Raw genomic sequence first — 19,537 nt, forward strand, 5'->3', positions numbered from 1 at the left:
GAATTATGTTATGAACTTGTAACCACAAGGAAAGTCTAGTTGTGGGTTTTGAAGGACTGACACCTACCCGAGCCTGAGCTTGGAGTTGGGGATTACCTCTGGAAAGCTTTCTAGCTATGTGGCTAGGTTCTTTGATTGTTTTTTAAATGTTATCTCTGTAATGCTTTCATGTTAAGAATAAATGTGCTTGCTTAGAAAGGACTGTGTAGTACCTTAAAACTGCAGGCAACACACTGGAGAGAAAACAAAGTGCAGACACTAGCCTTTTCAATAGTCTGTTTTGCTGAGAATACCAAATTGTAGGCAGGGATCTGTGCAGCCTTAAGAATCCCTGGTCAGGAGGGAGTGAGATGTCGTTCTCCGCCAAAGAGAGATGACAGTTGGGACCACAGAATGCGAATACAGGTGCACTTACCCTGAAACTGTGACAGGAACCATAAGGAGGAACAGCAGAAGGCAAATGTGTTCCTGAGAGCTTATCTGCAACCAAACAACTGCTATTATTTATTATTATTAATACTGTAACCATGATAAAATATCAAATACACCCTAGTTATTCACCCCTCTGGGCTTCAGAGGGCAGTCTGTCTATACCACGCCTGTCCTGTTTAGATTGTAAGTCCTTTTTGTATTTTGTACAGCACTAAGCATAGCGTTGGTACCTCAGAAATACTTAATGCCATCATATGTAAAATATGTTTTACATTTTTTGGGGAAAAAAATCCCTTCTCCCTCTGTATGTTTTTTTAAACCCTGGGGGAAACTGAGAGCATCCACAAACTGAATAGTTTATATCGCAACAAAATAAATAAAAAGTCTCATTTTGCCATCTTTATCTGGAGGCAGAATACGCATCAGACCTTAGTGGTCAAACAACGAATGTGTTTATTGCCCAGTGCAATAAGGGTGGGAATGAACTTGCTCTTTAGAAGCCTAATGAAGGCTGAACGGATTAGGACAGCCACGTTCTCTCTCTAGCAGTGGTTCACAATTTCAGGGGGAGAATTCAGATTTTTGTCAACGGTATCATCCATCTCCACCAGGCTGGCGCTCGCAGGGTCATCCCGGAGGCTGGACGCTCTGTAGGCGGGCTTGCGGGGGGAGGGGAACGGGGAGGGTTCAGCCCAGCTAAAATGGCACCGCTTCCAGGGCACGCGGCTCAAGGTCCTGGACTGCTGCGCGCCGCGTGCCCAGCAGGGGGCGCTGCCTCCCCCTCCCCCGCCACTCAAAGAGTATGAGTGACGTCCCAAGAACGCAAACCGTCAACGGCCCCTTTCCGGGCAGCTGCGATGCCCCTCGCCCCTCTCAATGGAGTGATCCACTTGGCTAGAGAGGGGCGGTGAGACGGTCGCCGGCCATTGACGGTAAAGCAGGAGGGAGGGGATCTGGACGCGCTCACTGACTGGGAGAGGGGAGCTAGATCCGCCTATTCTCGGCGACGGAAGGGAAGGTGCCTGTCACCTCAGGGCTGTGCGTGACTGGGACTCCGTGGCGCCCCTCACTGTAAGTGTACGTGGGGGAGGGGCTGTGTGCTGGGGGTGTGGACGGTGTCACGAAATGAGTGAGGTAGGTTCGTTCTCCCCTCCGGGGTGGGATGGTATCTCCCAGCGAGTCTTTCAAGGCGAGGCGGGCCCCGCCCTTTCCTCCCTCCCCTTCTCCGCGTTGGTTCCGCTCGCAGCAGGATTTAGCCGCCGCCTGCCGTCGTCTCCGCTTGTGTAGCTTGCAGCGAGGGGTTCCTGGACGTTTTCTCTTTGCCTTAAAGTCGGTGAGGCGCGGGCCGGGCCTCCCCGGGCACTGGGCTGGGAGGAGTGGGGGCTGGGCCGCAGCGGGGCTCCCCGGGCACTGGGACGGGATGGGCCATGGCGGCGGTAGGCCGGGGCCTGCCGGGCTGTTCCCCCCTCCCGCGGCGGCCTGGCCCTGCCGGGTAACAAAGCCCCGGCCTGTGACGGGGAGGCAGCGGCGGTGAGCGCGGCCCGGCTGGAGGAGACCCCCACCCCCTTCCCGCCCCCCAGCTCTACCGTTCCAGAGCGCCTGCAGCGGCCGCCTCCGCCCAGGGAGGCCCGGTGGGTGCTGAGCGGCCGAGAGGGAGGCGGGTGGGGGCTGGGAGCTCCCCAATCCCCGCTCGGGCGGTGCGGCGTGGAGGCCCGCTCCTCCCCCGGGAGCGGCCACGGGATGCTGGGCCGCCAGCTTCGCGGGGGAGCCGGGGCGGGGAGCGAGGACGGGCCTCGGGAGGTTGCTCCCGCGCCGCTCGCCTCATGGTCCGATGGGTGAAGGGGTCTGGGTCCGCCAGGCTGTGACCCTGCTGTGCGGGATCGTCTCGTGTCCGCCCGGCCCGCGCGGCGCTGCCTGGTCTGAGCTCCAGGTGTCATTAATAAAGCCTCACTTATAGCGCTTTTCCTTGCCTGTCACTGTGCTTTGCAACGGAGATCGAGATTATCCGTATCTTACCAATAGGGAAACTGAGGTACAGAGAGAGTGATTTGCCCAAGGTCACCTCAGACGCCAAGAAAGTTCACATTCACCCTGAGGTTATCTTTTAAGTCTTTTAATTAGACTAACCTGTCTTTGCCATAACAGCTAGTAAATATTGCATGGCTTTAGTGAAAATGTACTGTGCTCTGTCTCCGAGTTACTTCAGTACTATAGATGTTCTTAGCCACCAGGCAGGCCCAAGAACTGGCAGTGCAGGATTTGCATTTCATATCCCTGACAAGAACGTGCTTGTGGTAAAGTAGGGGAGGAATGCACTCTAAGCCTTCAGCCCTTCTCAAAAAATAATTTCTTTTTAAAGTGTGGACTCCTTTCACAAGCAGATGTGTACAGTAGCTGATACACATGCTTAGAGTTAAATCATCTGCCTCTTAAGGATATCTTGAAGAACTTTTCTTTTTTCACAGGGTGTCTTTTATGAATAATCAAAAGCAGCAGAAGCCAACGCTATCAGGCCAGCGTTTTAAAACTAGAAAAAGAGGTAAATATTAACCATTTTTGTGTGTTGCTCATGGTCGACTCTGTACAGAAGACCTATCAGCATGTGCTGTGCAAGAGAATGAATACACACAAGCTTATTAGTACATTGTGTCTAGCCCAGAGGTCCCCAAACTGGGGTGCATCCCTAACAGGCTATGGAGGAATATCTGGGGCCAGCCCCCACAGGGGGTGGGGAAGGAGTGCCCCCCAGCTCTGCTCTGGTCCTGCATCCCTGGCACCTGTACCCAGCCCTGGTGCAACTCTGCTCTTGGCCCCATGCCAGTCCCCAGCCCGGGGGGAGGCTGGGAGTGGAGTTGCACCTGGCCACAGGCCTAGCTGCTGGCCTCCACTGCAGCGTTCCTGCAGCTCTGCTCTTGCCTCAGCCACTGGCTGTGGCCCCAGACCCACCTCCTGTGCCCTTGGTCCCCTGTCCACTTCCCATCTCTTCTTCTCCGCCTCTCTTCTCCCCTGCCCCCAGCAGTGGCCCTGCTCCCAGTGGGGGGAGTGTGGAGAGTGTAGGGGGTGTGACTCTCAAAAGCGTGGGGACCACTGGTCTAGCCTTTCAAGAATTTTAGGTAGGTATCTGTAAATAAAGATCTATAAACTTAAACATGAAGTACATTTTTTACCATAATTATACTTTCAGTGTAGGCTAATTCATTTTAAATGTGCCTTGCACCATAAAAAACATCTTAAATTCTGATTATGCTCCTTTCCAAACAATAACTAATGTAGAACACCTTCAACCAGTGTGAAAGTTTGTCAGTAATAAAGACCCTAAATGAGGCTGTCATTAGATTTATGGGAAAACTCAGGCTTCTTCAAGAGGTGTGGGTGGGAGCTGATGGGCTCTTCTAGGGTCTAATTTCAGTCTGTGAAGGCAACTTTACTTCCTCTTTCTGTAACTAGATTAGTTAATGAGAACAAATATTTTAGCTGTTGAGGAAACAATAAAAGTGGAGATATAGGTAAAAGGCTAGAGTGGAATGGTGGAGTCATTGCTAATTGGAGAGTGGTGTGGAAGAAAACTGCCATTCTCTTTTTAAGAGGGAAATGGATGCTGTTATAAATTAGGGGTCTTGGCTTGCTGTAATCTAGACATTTCTTGGACGTGGGGAGGGTTCTAAAGAAGGCTGGCTAGCTCACATTTTTCAGTTTTCTAATCTCTCATTCTAACTGTAGTGACTATGAAAGCATATGATTAGCTTTGATTGGTGTATGAATTTACCTGATTTGTCTCAAGTAGAAGGAAATAAGGAATTAAATAGTCTGCAATAATAAGAGGTTCATCAAAGTAAAACACACTGAAGATAGGATTTATGCTTATCTCAAAGTACAGAAAATCTGTTTCTCTGGTTCAGTGTTTCATCCAATGGCACATCTGATTTTGAAGTGGAAGAGTAGGGTTTAGTTTGGCTTTGCATATGAAACATTTCGAATTTAATTGTCTTCAAAATATTGCTTCAGTCTAAGTCTGTATTCCCTAAGTCTGTATTCCCTTTCAGTGACTTTGCTACCTCTGTTAGTCTTGTAAAGATGGCTGTTCAAAAAAGATTGCCCGCATTTCTCAGGATGTCTTTACTATGGAGACTATAATTGCATAGCTATGTTGGTGTAGCTGTGTTGGCACAATCCCATAGCATAGATGCAGGTTTTTCCATGGGTGCAGGGAACACCACCTCCCCAAAGTTTCCTACCTTGATGGAAGCACTGTTCAGTTGTCATAGTTTCATCTTCTGAAAACATACTTAAGTTGGCATAGCTATGTCAGTCGGGTGTGAAATGACTCAACAGCTGGCAAAACAATGGAAGGAAGCATTTGGGAGGACTTGATCGACTTAAGGTTTCCACCACTGTCTCAGTAGGAATCTCCTACCTAGTTGACAAATGACAACTCCTTCAAGGACAGCCCTGAAAGAATGATTGAGAGAAGCTGTAGAACCTTCCCTTTCTGTTGCTTAGGCTTTTTCTTCACTACCAAAAAAAGTGAGGTGTTATGTTAAGAGCAGTCTATTTTGGAAGTGAAGACAGGCCATAGCAAGCATGACTGATCCCAAATACAAAATTTACAGGTTCTCTCCAGAAGAGAGAGGCTGAAACATGGCTAATGGAATGTGATTCTGAATCAGTTTTTTTGTCCTAAATCTGTCTGCTCACAAAGTTGTGACACAATTCATTGTTTTCACACTCTTCCATGGCTTTGAAGCAAACCTCAGAGCAGGACAGTTGCCTTCAGAATCTGTTCTGGTTAAGAACTAGACTTCAGTCCTTTCATCTGAGCACCGTGCAAATAGTTTTCAACTGGTTTAGCTGAAACTTGATAACAGGCAAAATGCTGAAATGCAAACGCTTTTTGATGCTTCTATTACAAGAGAGTGGTAGGCCTAACTAGTTAGTGACTAGTTCAGAAAGCATTAATGTTGGTTTAAGTAATGGTAAATATTGGTTAGCCTCATTAGTGACTTGCACTTCTAATTTAAATGAGAAATGCCCAGACTCGTGTTGGATGATGTCTGGATTTGAAGTCCTAGCATCACCAGCAGGGAGGGGGACTGCGGCCTAGCTTTGCCTAGGTCAGGTTGCTTGGAGAAGTGCTGAGACCTCCCTTCGCAGCAGGAACTCAGGCAGGGGCTCCCCCATGACCTGCTGCCCATATTGGAGGTACCTGGCCACAGGGCCACCTACTCTGCTGTCTCTGGCATGGCCTGGGAGGTGGTGGCTGCTGGGTCTTAGTTCAAGCTAGCCAAGGAGGGGCTTGGGCCTCTGAATGCCTTGGGGCGAGGAGATTGCAGTGGCATTTTTATATAATAATTAATAACAAAAATATGAGCTGTCATGGTAAGGCCGTGTCTGTTACCACTTATGTCTGCAAAACATACTTCATTTGGCGGTGTGAAAACACCCCTCCCCATGAGTGACATAAATTTCGCCAGCATAAGTGGTGGTGTGCACAGCACTGTGTTGGCAGGAAAGCTTGTCCTGCCGACGTAGCTATTGCTGCTCAGTGGGGTAGTTTAACTATGTCGCTGGGAGAAAGCTCTCCGGTTCTTACAGCAGCACAGCTGCATCAGTACAGCTGTGCCACTGCAAGGTCTCAAGTGTAGCCATAGTCTTGGTAATCTGAGACTTTTTACTAAATTTAGTGTGACTGCTCCATCACTCGATATTTTTTTGATATATTTTTAAGATAAATCTTCAGCCCTAGCATAATCTGGCTCTCACTCTCTTGATGCAGAGACAGTAAAATGGGCAAAACTTGATATTGTTGCAAAACTTAGCAGGAAGAAATGACTGGGAAAACAGGCAGGGATTGGAATGCAATATGTGTAGTTTTAAGTATTGGTGCTTCTTGGCTTAAGTGGAGAAGACATTCGGAGTCAAAATCTTGTAACTTCTAAGTGAACAGTTAATTTGTTCAAGGCTAAACATAGTTGCATATTCTCATTGAAGTGATCAAAAAGATGATCAATGGTGGCTATTGCTGCAGCTATTGCAGTTGATAACTGACACGTTCAGGTCAAATGGCTAATGCTAAACTCATATGTATTTGTATTAAACTAATGGCAAAGTAACAGTCAGCACTGAGTTTACCAGGGAAGCCAGAAATAGGCAAACACTTTTGAAACTGACAGTTTCCTTACTGAATGAATTCCTGACGTTGGAAGATGCTGATAAAGATAATACTGTCACTTTCTGTAAATTAAAGTGAGATTGAGCTCCTGTAACTAGTAGGTTTATCAAATACCAATGCTTTCTCTTTTATTGCAGATGAAAAAGAGAGGTTTGACCCTACTCAGTTTCAGGACTGTATTATTCAAGGTCTAACTGAAACTGGCAGTGACTTGGAAGCAGTAGCAAAATTTCTTGATGCTTCTGGAGCAAAACTTGACTATCGCCGCTATGCAGAGACACTCTTTGACATTCTGGTGGCTGGTGGAATGCTGGGTAAGTATCTAGCTAAACTTTTAAATATGGCTGCTTTGATAGAACACCTCATTTTCTCATTTGGACTCAAATGACACTTGCACATATGCTTAAATGTAGGTTATTGATCTACTTTGTCACCCAAGTTTAAAAATGGATGCTATTTATTTGGATTGCCTCAAACCTTTGTGGTACATAGATTATGCTGTAACAGAGCATTAATTTCTGCTACATTGGATTGGGGTGGCTGCTTGCACTGCAGCACAAATGGCTCACTTTTTAAATCTTATCTTTGAACACAATGAGAATCACTAATTGTATTATAGTGTCTCGTCTTATGATGGTTACCTGATCAGGGATGGAAGAGCTCTTGTGATGGGTTCGGGCACAGAGATCTCCTTGGGACTGTCACCTGATGTGCTGAAGTTACCTCTGAGCCCATTTTCCACTGCCAGCTTGGGACTCCAGAACCCTGCCTTGTTCAGCCAGACACACTAGCCTGCTGCAACACAGACCCAGGTCTGGTCCAGGCCCCCAAAGCAGCAGACTTTAACTAAAAACTGCTCAGCAAGTCCCCTATCTTCAGCACCCAGACACCCAGTTCTCAATGGGACCTAAACCCCAAATCCGTTTTACTCTGTATAGAGCTTGTACATGGTAAACTCAAATTGTCCACCCTCTAACACTGATAGCAAGATATGCACAGCTGTTTGCTTCCCCAGAGGTTAACTTCACTTACTCTGGGTTTACTAATAAAACAAAAGTGATTTTATGAAGTATAAAAAGTAGGATTTAAGTGGTTTCAAACTATAGCAGACAGAACGAAGTAAGTTACCAAGCAAAATAAAACGAAACACGCAAGTCTAGGCCAAATAAATTTAAGAAATTGAATTGGTAAATCTCACCCTCAAATACGTTCCAATAAGTGTCTTTCACAAACTAGACTCCTTAATCTGGACTCAATCCTTTCTGCAGTACAGTTCTTGTTAGTTCCAGCTCAGGTGGTAATTAGGGGATTTCTCATGACTGCAGCCCCCTTTGTTCTGTTCCACCCGCTTTTTATGGCTTTGGCACAAGGCGTGAATCCTTTGTCTTTCTGGGTCCCCACCCCTCCTTCTAAATGGGTTTAAGATGGATTCCAGTACCAGGTGACATGGTCACATGTCCTGTGAGACCCCAAGCCTCTTTCTTTCTGGCCTGACTTACATGAACACAGGAAGGCTTACAAGTAAACAGCCATTTACAACCAATTGCCCTGGTTAATGGGAGCCATCAAGATTCTAAACTACCATTAATGGCCCCCACTTTGCATAGTTACAATAGGACTTCAGACTAATACGTCATATTTTTAGCTTCAGATACAAGAATGATACATTCATACAAGTAGGATGAACATACTCAGTAGATTATAAGCTTTGTAATGATCCCTTACAAAAGACGTTTTGCATAAAGCATATTCCAGTTACGTTATATTCACTTATAAACATATTTCCATATTACATATGGAGTGTAATGCCACAGCTCTCATAACTGATGGCTTTCTATTTTCAATTATTTTTTTCCATTGTTGCTTCCTCTCTTGGCCTTTATTGCTTCTACTTGCCACAGCACCAAAGCTTGGGGCTCTTGCTTCAGCTTTAAGCTGTCACTGTTCTGATAGGCTTCCAAACAGGACCTCAGCATCCAGTACTGGCAGGCCAGCAGCAACACTTCTTCGTAATGCAATATCAAGTTTCATCTGCTAAATCATCTCCATTTAATTATGGATACTGCAGCAGCTATTATTCCCTCAACAGTAAACTGCGCTTCTCACTTCAAGTGACTTAACAAGACTTCTGATATGCTGCATCTAGGTCCCCTGTTCTTGCTACTGTAGAAGCAATGTATGGCAGTGGCTTTGGGAAATATTTATAGCAGGATTTGAGAAGAATGTTTATCTGCTGTTTTGTACAATCTTTAATTCCGTTGGGTTAGGGATGTTACCTACTGTGAGGGGACACTGCCTTAAATGATTGACCTTGAACTCTTCAAAGCTTAAATGTTCTTCCATTCTAAATTTTGTGCATAATTTGGCAAGCTTGTCTTCTATGTTATAACCTTAAAAAGGTGCATCTTCAACAGTGAGTAACTTTTTACGAAAAGTAGAACTTGGATCATGCAGCATGTGCTTACTCACTGTGATAAAGCTTTCAAAGGGTCGACTAACTTTAAATGGCCACTAACAATGGTATTGAAAATTTACTTGCATTTCTTTAGAACACTTGTGAAGAGCCTAAAGCACTGTACTAATACTAAACCACAGAACATTAGTGAGAGGCTTGTAAAGTTGCATATCAGGGAATTAAAGCAAATAGGCTGAGTGGCTTTCGTAAGGTCCCATAGTACATTAGTGACTGAGTCAATAGAACCAAAGGGTCCTGACTTATCCAACAAACTACTTCACTGTAGAAGGCACTACTTATAGTAGTATCCACCATGTGCTAAGCACTCTCCAGATAAGAATGAACTGTCCTTGCCTCAAGGAGCCCATAACCTATGGCTAGACACCTACAGATGTTTACTGCTTGTCAGGTGGATTTGATGTTTGTGGAAGTGAATCTTCAAGAGACTTTAATATGAAGAATAGGCCTTTGGGCTAATTTACAAAGCCCCCAGACCATGCACAGAGCAATATGGAAGGAAAAGCTTGTTGTGATAAGCTGACAAATGGGCATTTGTCAAGGTTCCCACTCTTAAAACTGGGAAGAGGGCAGAAGGAGATATGAGTTTGGATAAATTAGGAGGGAAAAAATTATATAGGACTTTAATTACAATGCATGATGCCTGAGTTTGATGTGGTAATAGATGGGGAACCAAGTGGAGTAAGATCATCAAAATGAAGGGCAAGGAAGAGGACTCTTGCTCCTGTATTTTGTATAGGTTGGAAGAGGGTAGTGTGTGCTCTATGGATTCCAGAGAGGAGGATGTTGCAGTATTTGAGACAGAAGAAGGCCCTGAATGAGAGATTTAGTGATGGATATGAAAAGATTTGAGTTTTGAAAACTCTGAGCGGGAAGAAGTAGCAGGATTTGTTTGAGTGGGCAGGGAGGTGTCAGAATAACTTCCACTCAGGCCTTCAACCTGGTAGGGAGGATGGCTGTTTTAACAGTGAGATGTAGAGGTCTTGGGAGGGAAGATAAGAGTATCCTATCCATTCAAATAGGATGTTTCTGAAGTCTTACTCTTATCAGATTACCACCTTTTGGGAAACCTCAATCCATAGTATCTTCAGATATGGATGATGAAACAGGTATTGTAAAGCGTCTTGTAATTCTTTATTAAAAGAAATCAATTACTGTTTCCTTTGTAGCATCCGCGAACGTTAGAAAAACTTTAACTTGTATTTCCATTGCTGGCTCTGCCAAAGAATAAGAGCTCTCTTCCCACATGGAGTGGTACCATTTTAAGTTCTTGGATGTTGTGTATTATAACAACTGACTTGACTATTGAATTCAATAATCTAATACCTGATTAGCACCTTCCATATCTGAACTCCAGTGATGGTTCTTTGCTTTTTCATTCTAGAAATGTCACACATGACATCCCTAACACACTGCTGTGATGACCTGAGGGCTTGGCTACACTTACATTTTATAGCACTCTAACTTGCTGGCTCAGGGGTGTGGAAAAATCACCCCCGAGTGCAGCAAGTCAGAGCACTTTAAAGTGCTTGTGTAAACAGGCTCTGAGCACTGGGAGCTGCACTCCCAGCGCTTGGAGCTAATCCCCTTGTGGAGGTGGATTACCAGGAGTGCTGGGAGAGCATTATGGGATTACCATACTCACACTTCAAAGCACTGCTGCGGGAGCACTCCCGCAACAGTGCTTTGAAGTTTCCAGTGTAGCCATGCCCAAAATTTCTACTGTAGATCAGGCCTCTGTCGTCTTAAAGCAACAGGACTTTGTGTTGCCTTTAACCAGAAGTCCTGCTGTATAACAAATGAATTAACAGACCAGTCTTGATGTTGCATCTTACAAAGACTCCGTTCTAAATCAAAACTGACTTTCACCCCACTTGACCTGTCCTTGAGTACTTTTGATTGGCCTCTAACAAATTTGGTGTGAAGATCTAAGGTGGGATGTCTCAAAATTGCTCTCAGTTGGCCTAACTCCCTGCCCTGGAATCAGCAGGAAGACTCCCATTGACTGTCTAGAAGCAGTTGTACTAATGCTTTTGAAAATCCAATCTTAAATGTTACAAATGACTCATGCATAGAAGTGGATATTTTGCTGTGGGATGGAGCCATGGTTGTCTGTCTTTTGCTTAGCACACTGTTAGAAACTTTTTCCTTTGACTTTATTGAGGTTAGGCTTTAAAAGAACCTTCCAACACTAAACTGTGATGCTTTAATTTCTGAGCCATTCAAAACTTTGTGTGTACATGCAACTCTGCAACAGTTATGCTGTGCTTCCAGGGTTGGGTCACTCAATTTAAAAAAAAAAAATTAAAAATAACTGTTAATCATGTCTAAGTGACTTTAGATGCTATATTTAGGATTAAACAAATTTACTCTTGTAGCTGCAGTTGGAAGGAAAACTTTCATGATCTGTTGGGTCATGGGTTTTTTGGACAAACTAATCAATGTAGTATGGCTCTCATAATACCAAGTACGTATAGTGTCTTAAGCTCTTCTGTTGTGCAGAATATCAAATGAGAGTTATCGGTCTATTTGGTACATCTTGACTTATGTTTCAATGCAACAATAGCAGATGACCAAGTAAAATTGTCTGCAGGCTTATATTTAGTTCAGTGGTGTAGTCACCACTGATCCTCATTAAAGGAGAGCTATAAGATTCAGCATTGTACAAGACTAAACTTACAGCAGTTCAAAGGGTCACATTTTAATGATTCTTTGCATACATAAGCAAAAGTGTAATTCTTGGTGATCAAAAAAAATGAATTAAATTAAAATGGTATTTCATATTTAAAGTATTAACACTAAAACTTCTTCTAGCCCCAGGTGGTACTCTGGCAGATGACCTGATGCGTACAGATGTCTGTGTATTTGCAGCACAAGAAGATCTAGAAACCATGCAAGCATTTGCTCAGGTGAGTCCTGAGTGTGTACACTTGAACTTGACTGAATCTCACCTTTATGTACAATGGTTGATAACTAGCTGTCATGTTTAGCATTGCTGTGGAATAACTGTCTCCAAAAACTGGTCTTGGTGTTTAGATAAAAGTTTAGGTTTATTTGATTTTGGAAGCCTCTCAGAAAATGGCCTTAGACATGCAGCTTAAAAAAAAAAAACTGTTGAACTCTGTAGGGTGGCAAACTATCATTGGTACAAAAACGCCACAGACTTGTTAATCTAACCAAATGTTCAACAAAGCGGTTTGAAACTCATTCCATTTGGACTCTAAACAAGGCAAAAAGTAATGTACTAATTCTGTCTTCTAGGTTTTTAACAAGCTAATCAGGCGTTACAAATACCTGGAAAAAGGCTTTGAAGATGAAGTCAAAAAGGTATTTAACAGGCTTCAGATAACGGCAAAAAACCCTGTGGCTAAGCTTCAAGATGACCCCACACTCTAAAAGGAAGAGTGCTGTGACTAAATCTTCACTTACTAGAATAAATTTCCTTATCTTAATGTGGCATTTGATTATATAAATGACAACTAATTTAGTGTGGGATTAAATTTCTGTCAGGGTAACATTCTACTCCTGGTGTGATCTTGTATTTCTGCCCATCACAAGCTACCATGATCGCCAGGAGCAAGCCTCTGTATCTTAACTTTTGGTTCAGGGAGGCACTGACTACACCAGCGATATTTAAAAACTTTGTGGCTTCATTTTGGAAGGATTACCATTAGTCTTTCTATTGCAGCTGCTGCTGTTCCTAAAAGGTTTTTCAGAGTCTGAGCGGAACAAACTGGCCATGTTGACAGGTATCCTCTTGGCCAATGGGACACTTAATGCATCAATTCTCAACAGCCTCTACAATGAGAATTTGGTTAAAGAAGGTAACTACTAGTACTAAACCATTCCTTTGGGTGGTGAAGGGTATTGGGAGCAGGGACCAAGAGGCCTTAGTGTGACCGATTAAACCAAAGCTAAAATTTGACATAGATGTGAACTGTGGCAGCCACTCTCTCTCTGCTGCATTATAGTGAGTCTTCTCCAGTGACACAATCTGTTGGCCTAACTAGTTTTGAAGCGAAATTTAATTGGCAGTCTTCTACCTCTCTTCCACCCGCATACACACACCTGTGTGAAGGTTTGTCACAGTTCAGGTAGCTGATTATATTATGGAATTGAAGACCCCACAGGATGGGGAGAACCATTAACATTGCAAGCAAATTCCTCTTCCTTTCATACTGAACTATTAACAGTAACTTTCTAACTCCTGTTGTGCAGGTGTTTCTGCAGCTTTTGCAGTAAAGCTGTTCAAATCATGGATCAATGAGAAAGATATTAACGCAGTGGCTGCTAGCCTTCGTAAAGTCAACATGGACAACAGACTGATGGTGAGTAGTCAAACTGATGGTGAGTAGGATGACCTGAACACTGTTATCTGTCCCTACTCTTGCAGATACCTGTCCACTTGGCCTATCTGAATTACTAAAACTGGTATGCAGTGTTGTAGTTGTGTTGGTCCCAGGATATTAGACTAGGTGGATGAGGTAATCTTTTACTGGACACACCTTTTGTAGGTGAGAGAGAAGCTTACACAGAGCTCTTCAGGTCACCTGAAGAGCTTTGTGTAAGGTTGAAAGCTTGTCTCTCACTAGCAGAAGTTAGTCTAATTAAAAGATATTATCTCACCCACTTTGTCTCTCTAAAGCAAACGTGGCAACCCTAGGACTTAAATGTGTCCCAATATGAAATGCAGGCGCTAATAACTTCCTATGCATGGGAGTCAATGTAAACGTTGAAGTTTATTTTATATATACATATATTTTTAGGAACTCTTTCCAGCCAACAAACAAAGCCTTGAACACTTTACAAAGTATTTCACTGATGCAGGACTAAAAGAACTTTCAGAATATGTTCGGAACCAACAAACCATAGGAGCTCGTAAAGAGCTGCAGAAAGAACTTCAAGAGCAGATGTCACGTGGAGATCCATTTAAGGATGTAAGTATACATATATTTAAACCAGATACAAAAGTGTTCTTCACAAAAAATGTCAAACTTTTGAGTAGTTTATTCCACAAAGAATAACTCACCATTACTTGGATCTTTGCTTCCTGGAATCTCAGAACTGAGATTCTTATTAATAGAGTGAAGGGAAAGGAGTCAATTTACAGAACTGTTTACTGGGCTGTATCTAGTACCTGAGTGAGAAACTTGGCTGCTGTTGGAAGACTAAACCTGTAATGCATCTGTATGTCTTTAGAGGACAGAACTCATGGGCACTCTGAATTTGGAGTGGTGGCAGAAGGAGTATTCATTAAATGAAGATGACTCTAGGTGTCACTACTTAAACATTAAGCTGCTAAATTGAAGTAGAAAGTCTTGGTGTTAGTGTCCTCACTCTTCCCACCAGCTCAAAAAACTGATCTTCTTGGTCTCAAACATTTACTGGTGACTTGCATTTAATCTTCTAAACTAATGGTGCAGTACCTGGTATTTGCATTGTAAAATGTAAAACTTATCCCTGCTTCTTGACCTATGACTGAACTGCTAGTCTCTAAGGCAATTCAGACCTTTGAAAGGGACTGTGGAAGTGAAATCTAAATATTCTGATGATAAGCCACAAAGGAAGCTGTTTAAGCAGTAGCTGTCACACTAACATTAATTCACTGACTTTGCAGATAATCTTGTATGTCAAGGAGGAGATGAAGAAAAATAACATCTCAGAACAGACTGTGATAGGCATAGTCTGGTCTAGTGTAATGAGCACTGTGGAATGGAACAAAAAAGAGGAGTTGGTAGCAGAACAAGCCATCAAGCACCTGAAGGTATTTGCTGTAGCTCTGAATAACTAAACTTACTATAAAGACAATTATGGTCTTATCCCATTTTTTCCCCCCGACCTAATTATACCATAAAATTCCTGGAGTTGGATACAAGTGTGAGTATAATGCACCCTTTTCCAAGTAGAACTGCATCCACACGAAGGGGGGAGATAAAGTAATTCTACTTTCTGTAGTAGACAAAGCCTAACTCTGTACATCACCTAGCAAAATGGGGACTCAATCTTGCTTGATGACTCCAAATGCTCTAGTAATACAAATGAGATGCTACTCAATGGAGGAAAAGATTGTTCCCACAGGTAACTAGTTTGTATTAAAACACTAGTGTTTTAATTTGACACATTCTTAAATATGCAGCACTTGATTGTTGGACTCAGAAGGGTTACTGTCATCCAGTAAATCTTGATAAAAGTCCATTTCACCTCAAACTGAAACGTTTCCATCAGTAGTAATCTACACTTACAAAGAAAGTTTGAGGTCTTAGTCTGATTTAAGATTTACTTTGTGATGTTGATAACTTGTGCCTTAATGGTTTATGACAAATTCAAAAATTAAAGCTTTAAGTAATTCTGACCCCCCCATACTTACCACTACTGATTTTATATTGACAGACAGCTTAAAAATCAGTATTACCTGTTGAAATTATATTTAAAAAAATTGAATTCTGCCAAGCCAGTAGATGTATTGCACCTTACTTAATCAGATAAATTTTTATGCATATAACCAACAAGTTTCTTGTGTAAATTGCAGCTTCTTTCAGAAAATTCAAAACTGTGTAAATGGCAAAAATAGCAAATTTCTGTGTTTGCAGGGAATTAATTTTACAGTTAAACCTAGACAGTATCAAGGATGGAATGAACCCTTAATTTTAAGTAATGTTACTTGTAAAACTCATTCTCCTTGACATTGACTAAGGTAACCTTTTTTTAATTTTCATTTATTTTTGTATTAGACCCTTTCTCTAAGGGGGCGGGGGGAACCTAGTTTAAATCAGTTTGGAGGTATTTTCACAATGTCTGTGCCCTCTGAAATAGTGATTTACACAGGGCTGGAAATATATATCTAATCTCTTGTATTCTTTACAGCAATACAGCCCTCTGCTTGCTGCCTTTACTACCCAAGGTCAGTCTGAACTGACACTGTTACTGAAGATTCAGGAGTACTGTTATGACAACATTCACTTCATGAAAGCCTTCCAGAAAATAGTGGTGCTCTTTTATAAAGGTAACTAAAGCATTAAGGCTGCAGAATGTAACTGTTTGCAGAGACTTCCAGCTCTTAAGTCAGAGCTCTGAAAAGCTAATTTCTGACCTGTGGCAAATGAAATTCTCAAGATTCTCTGCAGTCAGTTAATTGGTAGCTGAAATTCTGGTGCTTGCATGCCCATCTGTACAAACCACCATCCTTGTCATTTTGAGGTAAACTGCTAAACCGCAGTGATGAGCAAGGGCCTCTATCTCTAATGAGTTAGCATGGAGTTTTAATGTCAACTGCTAATCTTTGGCTGGAGTGTAGTAGCCATGGTGCATTCTTGCCCTATCAGATCAGTCTAGCTTCTATACAGAAACTTGCATTTTAAGGTTTTCCATCTATTAATAGCAAAAACATATATATTGGTGTATGGGGAAAAGAAATGTGAGCCAGTTTTCTGGCAAGAGCTGTACAGATTAGCCAGACAGAACCTCTTCTGGTTTCTGTACTGCTTAAAGCTTCACCACCTGTCTTTCCATAAGTTTGCTCACTCTGCATGGAGACAAAATGGTTTTCTACTTCATCTCTGCCATATGGCTGCATGATGGCACTCCAGGGACAGGGCTGTTACAGGTCTGTCTTAAGGAGCACATATGGAGTACAAACTGTCTACTTTTTGGGAGTAGATATTAAACAGAGGTAGGATATGGTGTTAGTTCCTTTTGTGGGAACTTAACTATTTCCTGACTTTAAAGCAGTGTCCTCTGAGAGAACGTAAATGCAATTTTCACTAAATACAAATCTTGAAACTTTTCTCTAATATAGCATCAAGTTGTTAGCATGACATACAAGAGAAACTGACTAGTCACATGACTGTCAAATACAGACTTCACTCCTCCTACTGCATCTCTTTCAGAAAAAAAATTGTCCTGTCACCTTTATTAACAAATGGTGACTTTGGTGTATGCCATAGACCTGCATGTCAAACTCTACAAATGGGTACTCAGTTTAAACAACCTTGTTCCTAGTAGTGTGTGGAATGGGAAGCCTTAAGGGAATGAGTATATGGGGGTGGTGGTGAAGGGTGACCACATGTGCCATGGCTGCCAATCAGGGGTGTGGCTGGGAGAACCTAGTAAGCAAGCCCTCAAAGCAGTATGTTGGCACAGACTACTTCCACAGTAACCCTGCGTTGGCATGTCTTAAAACAGCTGAAGTTCTGAGTGAGGAACCCATCTTGAAATGGTACAAAGATGCACATCTTGCAAAAGGAAAGAGTGTTTTTCTGGAACAAATGAAAAAGTTTGTGGAATGGCTCAAGAATGCTGAAGAAGGTAACTAAATGATTACTGTGAAACTTTAGCTTGAAGTTAAACCACCAGAATGGGTTTTGTAGTGGTTTTTTTAAAGGAACACTAAAATCCCTGGTATAGCTAGGCCCAATCTCCTCTTGTACTCTTGTCTGCACCAAGGTAAAGTCTCCCTGTGTAGTCACTCTCTGCCTCCTGCCAGCATAATTATGGCTCTATTGTGAGGAGAGCATCTCCTGCTGACATAATACTGTTCACACAAGTGCTTTTTGTTGGTGAAACTTGGTCAGGGAGGGTTTTTTCTCCCCACACACCTGACAAAAGTGCTAGTGTAGACAACCTGTGGGATAAAGTTCCTTAATGATAGGCTCTCAACCAAGCAGTGTAGACAAAGAGGGAGTCTCTTACTAAGCTTTGTTCTTCCTGTTTGTGTTCCAACTTGGATTGGATGTAAGCAACAGAATCTGACCCTGAACCTGTGTAAAACTTCCACAACATGGTGGCTGTTTTGAAACTGCCATTTAAAAGTTCAGATGCCATAAATTAAATGGCCTAGTCTCATTAGCCTACTAAGGCAGCCACTAAGCTGAAGACTTATCTAGTGAATTAATTGTGGGCTCCTCTAGATGAATGTCAGGTCACTTTAATGCTATGTTCAAAACCTCCTTGTACTGCATTTAAATTTACCAGAATCTTGCTGATTTGTGTAATCTTTAGACAGTCATTTATGTATGATTCCCAGAAGCATTGTTGACACTTACTGTAGTATCACATACCCTTTTGAAATGCAAAATAGTGTTTTTAGGCTGAGCTGGCAGTATCCTATTAAGTTTGCTTTGAAAGGAGTTAAACAATGTTCACATTTTATGTTGCATAGTCCCATCGCCTAATAATGAATTTCTTTCTTTTCAGAGTCTGAGTCAGAAACTGAAGAGGGTGACTGACTTGTGAAACTGTGTCCTCAGTAAAGCAAACAGGAGCTGTAGATAAATGTCATGTCTTGTGTGTCCTTTTTTTGGTTCTTACATCCTACCTCCCTGTATCAAACATGATACAAGGGCTCTCATGTCAAATTTATTTTAACTGTTTTCTATAGTTATTGAAGATACTGGTTTTAGTTTTTAAAACCATGTTTTAAGTAGCTTACAGGAGCTATAGATTTGACTCTAACATTGCGTTAGTCCTTTCAGTTATGTTTCTACCTCCTGTATTTTCTACTGTAATGTAACTAAGGCCTTCCACAACCACAAATCATTTTATCTTGGGTTTTCTATATAAACATTTACAAGTAGTCATAATTTGGTAAATGAGATTTGTTATGGAAATTGTTTGCAAATTAAACTACATGTCTCACCTCCAAAAGGTCATGGGGACAGAGGTGATTTGGCATGAAACTTGAGAAATTGTACTAACTGGTATGGAAATAGCTTCTCTATGTAAGTCTCTTGATTTCACAAGCACTGGCTTATGCAGGTATGTTCTTCAAAGTAATACTCTAAATATGTATGGGGGGGCTGCCAAAAATACCTAAGAACTTAAATTTGTTTCTGTACAACTTCTAGATCCCTAGTTTTTGCCATTCAAGTAGAAGACAGCTCTCATACACCTGACCCTGGCTGGCAAGATTCTGTAGTTAAATTTTTTCTCCTGCCAAGCAAAGCAAGCAGGCATTCTGAGCCTACTGGCTGTCACATACCTGTTTCATGTATGTTTCCAAAGACCTATTAAACTTGCCCTTGAAAGTTTTAATGCCATGTACTCTTATTGGTTATGGATCACTAGAACTCATGCTATAAAACTGCATAATTAACATCTCCAATAGCACAGGGGGAGACCAAAAAGTCAGTGTGGCTGCAGTTGTAATTTTCTACTAAAGGCAAACTACTGTTCAGTGGTACTGGGTCATAGTTTTAACTTGCATACTGCTCAGGGTCCCACTGCTAATTTCTGCTTCACCTCAAACCAAACCCTTTCCCCTACCCCTCATATCAATTACTGAGTTTCTAGAGTGTTAAATGCATGGCCATTAGAAGGTAGGATTAAGACATACTGTGCACATGCATCTTGTGGCCATAGGCTTCCTAATGCTACCAGTGTTCAAAAACCCAGCTATGCTAAACACTGAAATGTCTGGATTCTTAGTGGCATCACTTTCTCAGGACATCCTTGTTGAATCAAGAATA

At 42.4% G+C, this 19,537-nt stretch overlaps 1 protein-coding gene across 3 annotated transcripts; it reads left to right on the top strand.

The window, feature by feature from the left end:
- The first annotated feature begins 1,484 nt into the window (after positions 1–1,484).
- On the top strand, positions 1,485–18,652 carry BZW1 (basic leucine zipper and W2 domains 1). Of its 3 annotated transcripts, none has more exons than XM_074967891.1 (12): positions 1,485–1,503; positions 2,898–2,971; positions 6,739–6,915; positions 11,889–11,983; positions 12,336–12,401; positions 12,763–12,898; positions 13,293–13,402; positions 13,841–14,011; positions 14,692–14,838; positions 15,939–16,077; positions 17,256–17,378; positions 18,267–18,652. In XM_074967891.1, the coding sequence occupies exons 2-12, from the start codon at positions 2,908–2,910 to the stop codon at positions 18,296–18,298; spliced, it is 1,260 nt and encodes a 419-aa protein (XP_074823992.1). In that variant the 5' UTR covers positions 1,485–1,503; positions 2,898–2,907; the 3' UTR covers positions 18,299–18,652. The 3 variants fall into 3 exon arrangements, with proteins under 3 accessions (XP_074823992.1, XP_074823990.1, XP_074823989.1); XM_074967889.1 differs by lacking the exon at positions 1,485–1,503 and adding an exon at positions 1,641–1,765; XM_074967888.1 differs by lacking the exon at positions 1,485–1,503 and adding an exon at positions 1,664–1,761.
- The last annotated feature ends 885 nt before the right edge of the window (positions 18,653–19,537 follow it).

This window comes from Natator depressus, chromosome 11 (assembly GCF_965152275.1).
Source record: "Natator depressus isolate rNatDep1 chromosome 11, rNatDep2.hap1, whole genome shotgun sequence".
Classification (NCBI taxonomy): Eukaryota; Metazoa; Chordata; order Testudines; family Cheloniidae; genus Natator; species Natator depressus.

Bases quoted from the DNA above. Each gene is read 5' to 3' on its own strand.
- BZW1 (XM_074967891.1), top strand. From the start codon at position 2,908: ATGAATAATCAAAAGCAGCAGAAGCCAACGCTATCAGGCCAGCGTTTT. The intron at 14,839-15,938 runs GTATTTGCTGTA...TATTCTTTACAG, and splicing joins AAGCCATCAAGCACCTGAAG to CAATACAGCCCTCTGCTTGC. The intron at 16,078-17,255 runs GTAACTAAAGCA...GTCTTAAAACAG, and splicing joins AGTGGTGCTCTTTTATAAAG to CTGAAGTTCTGAGTGAGGAA.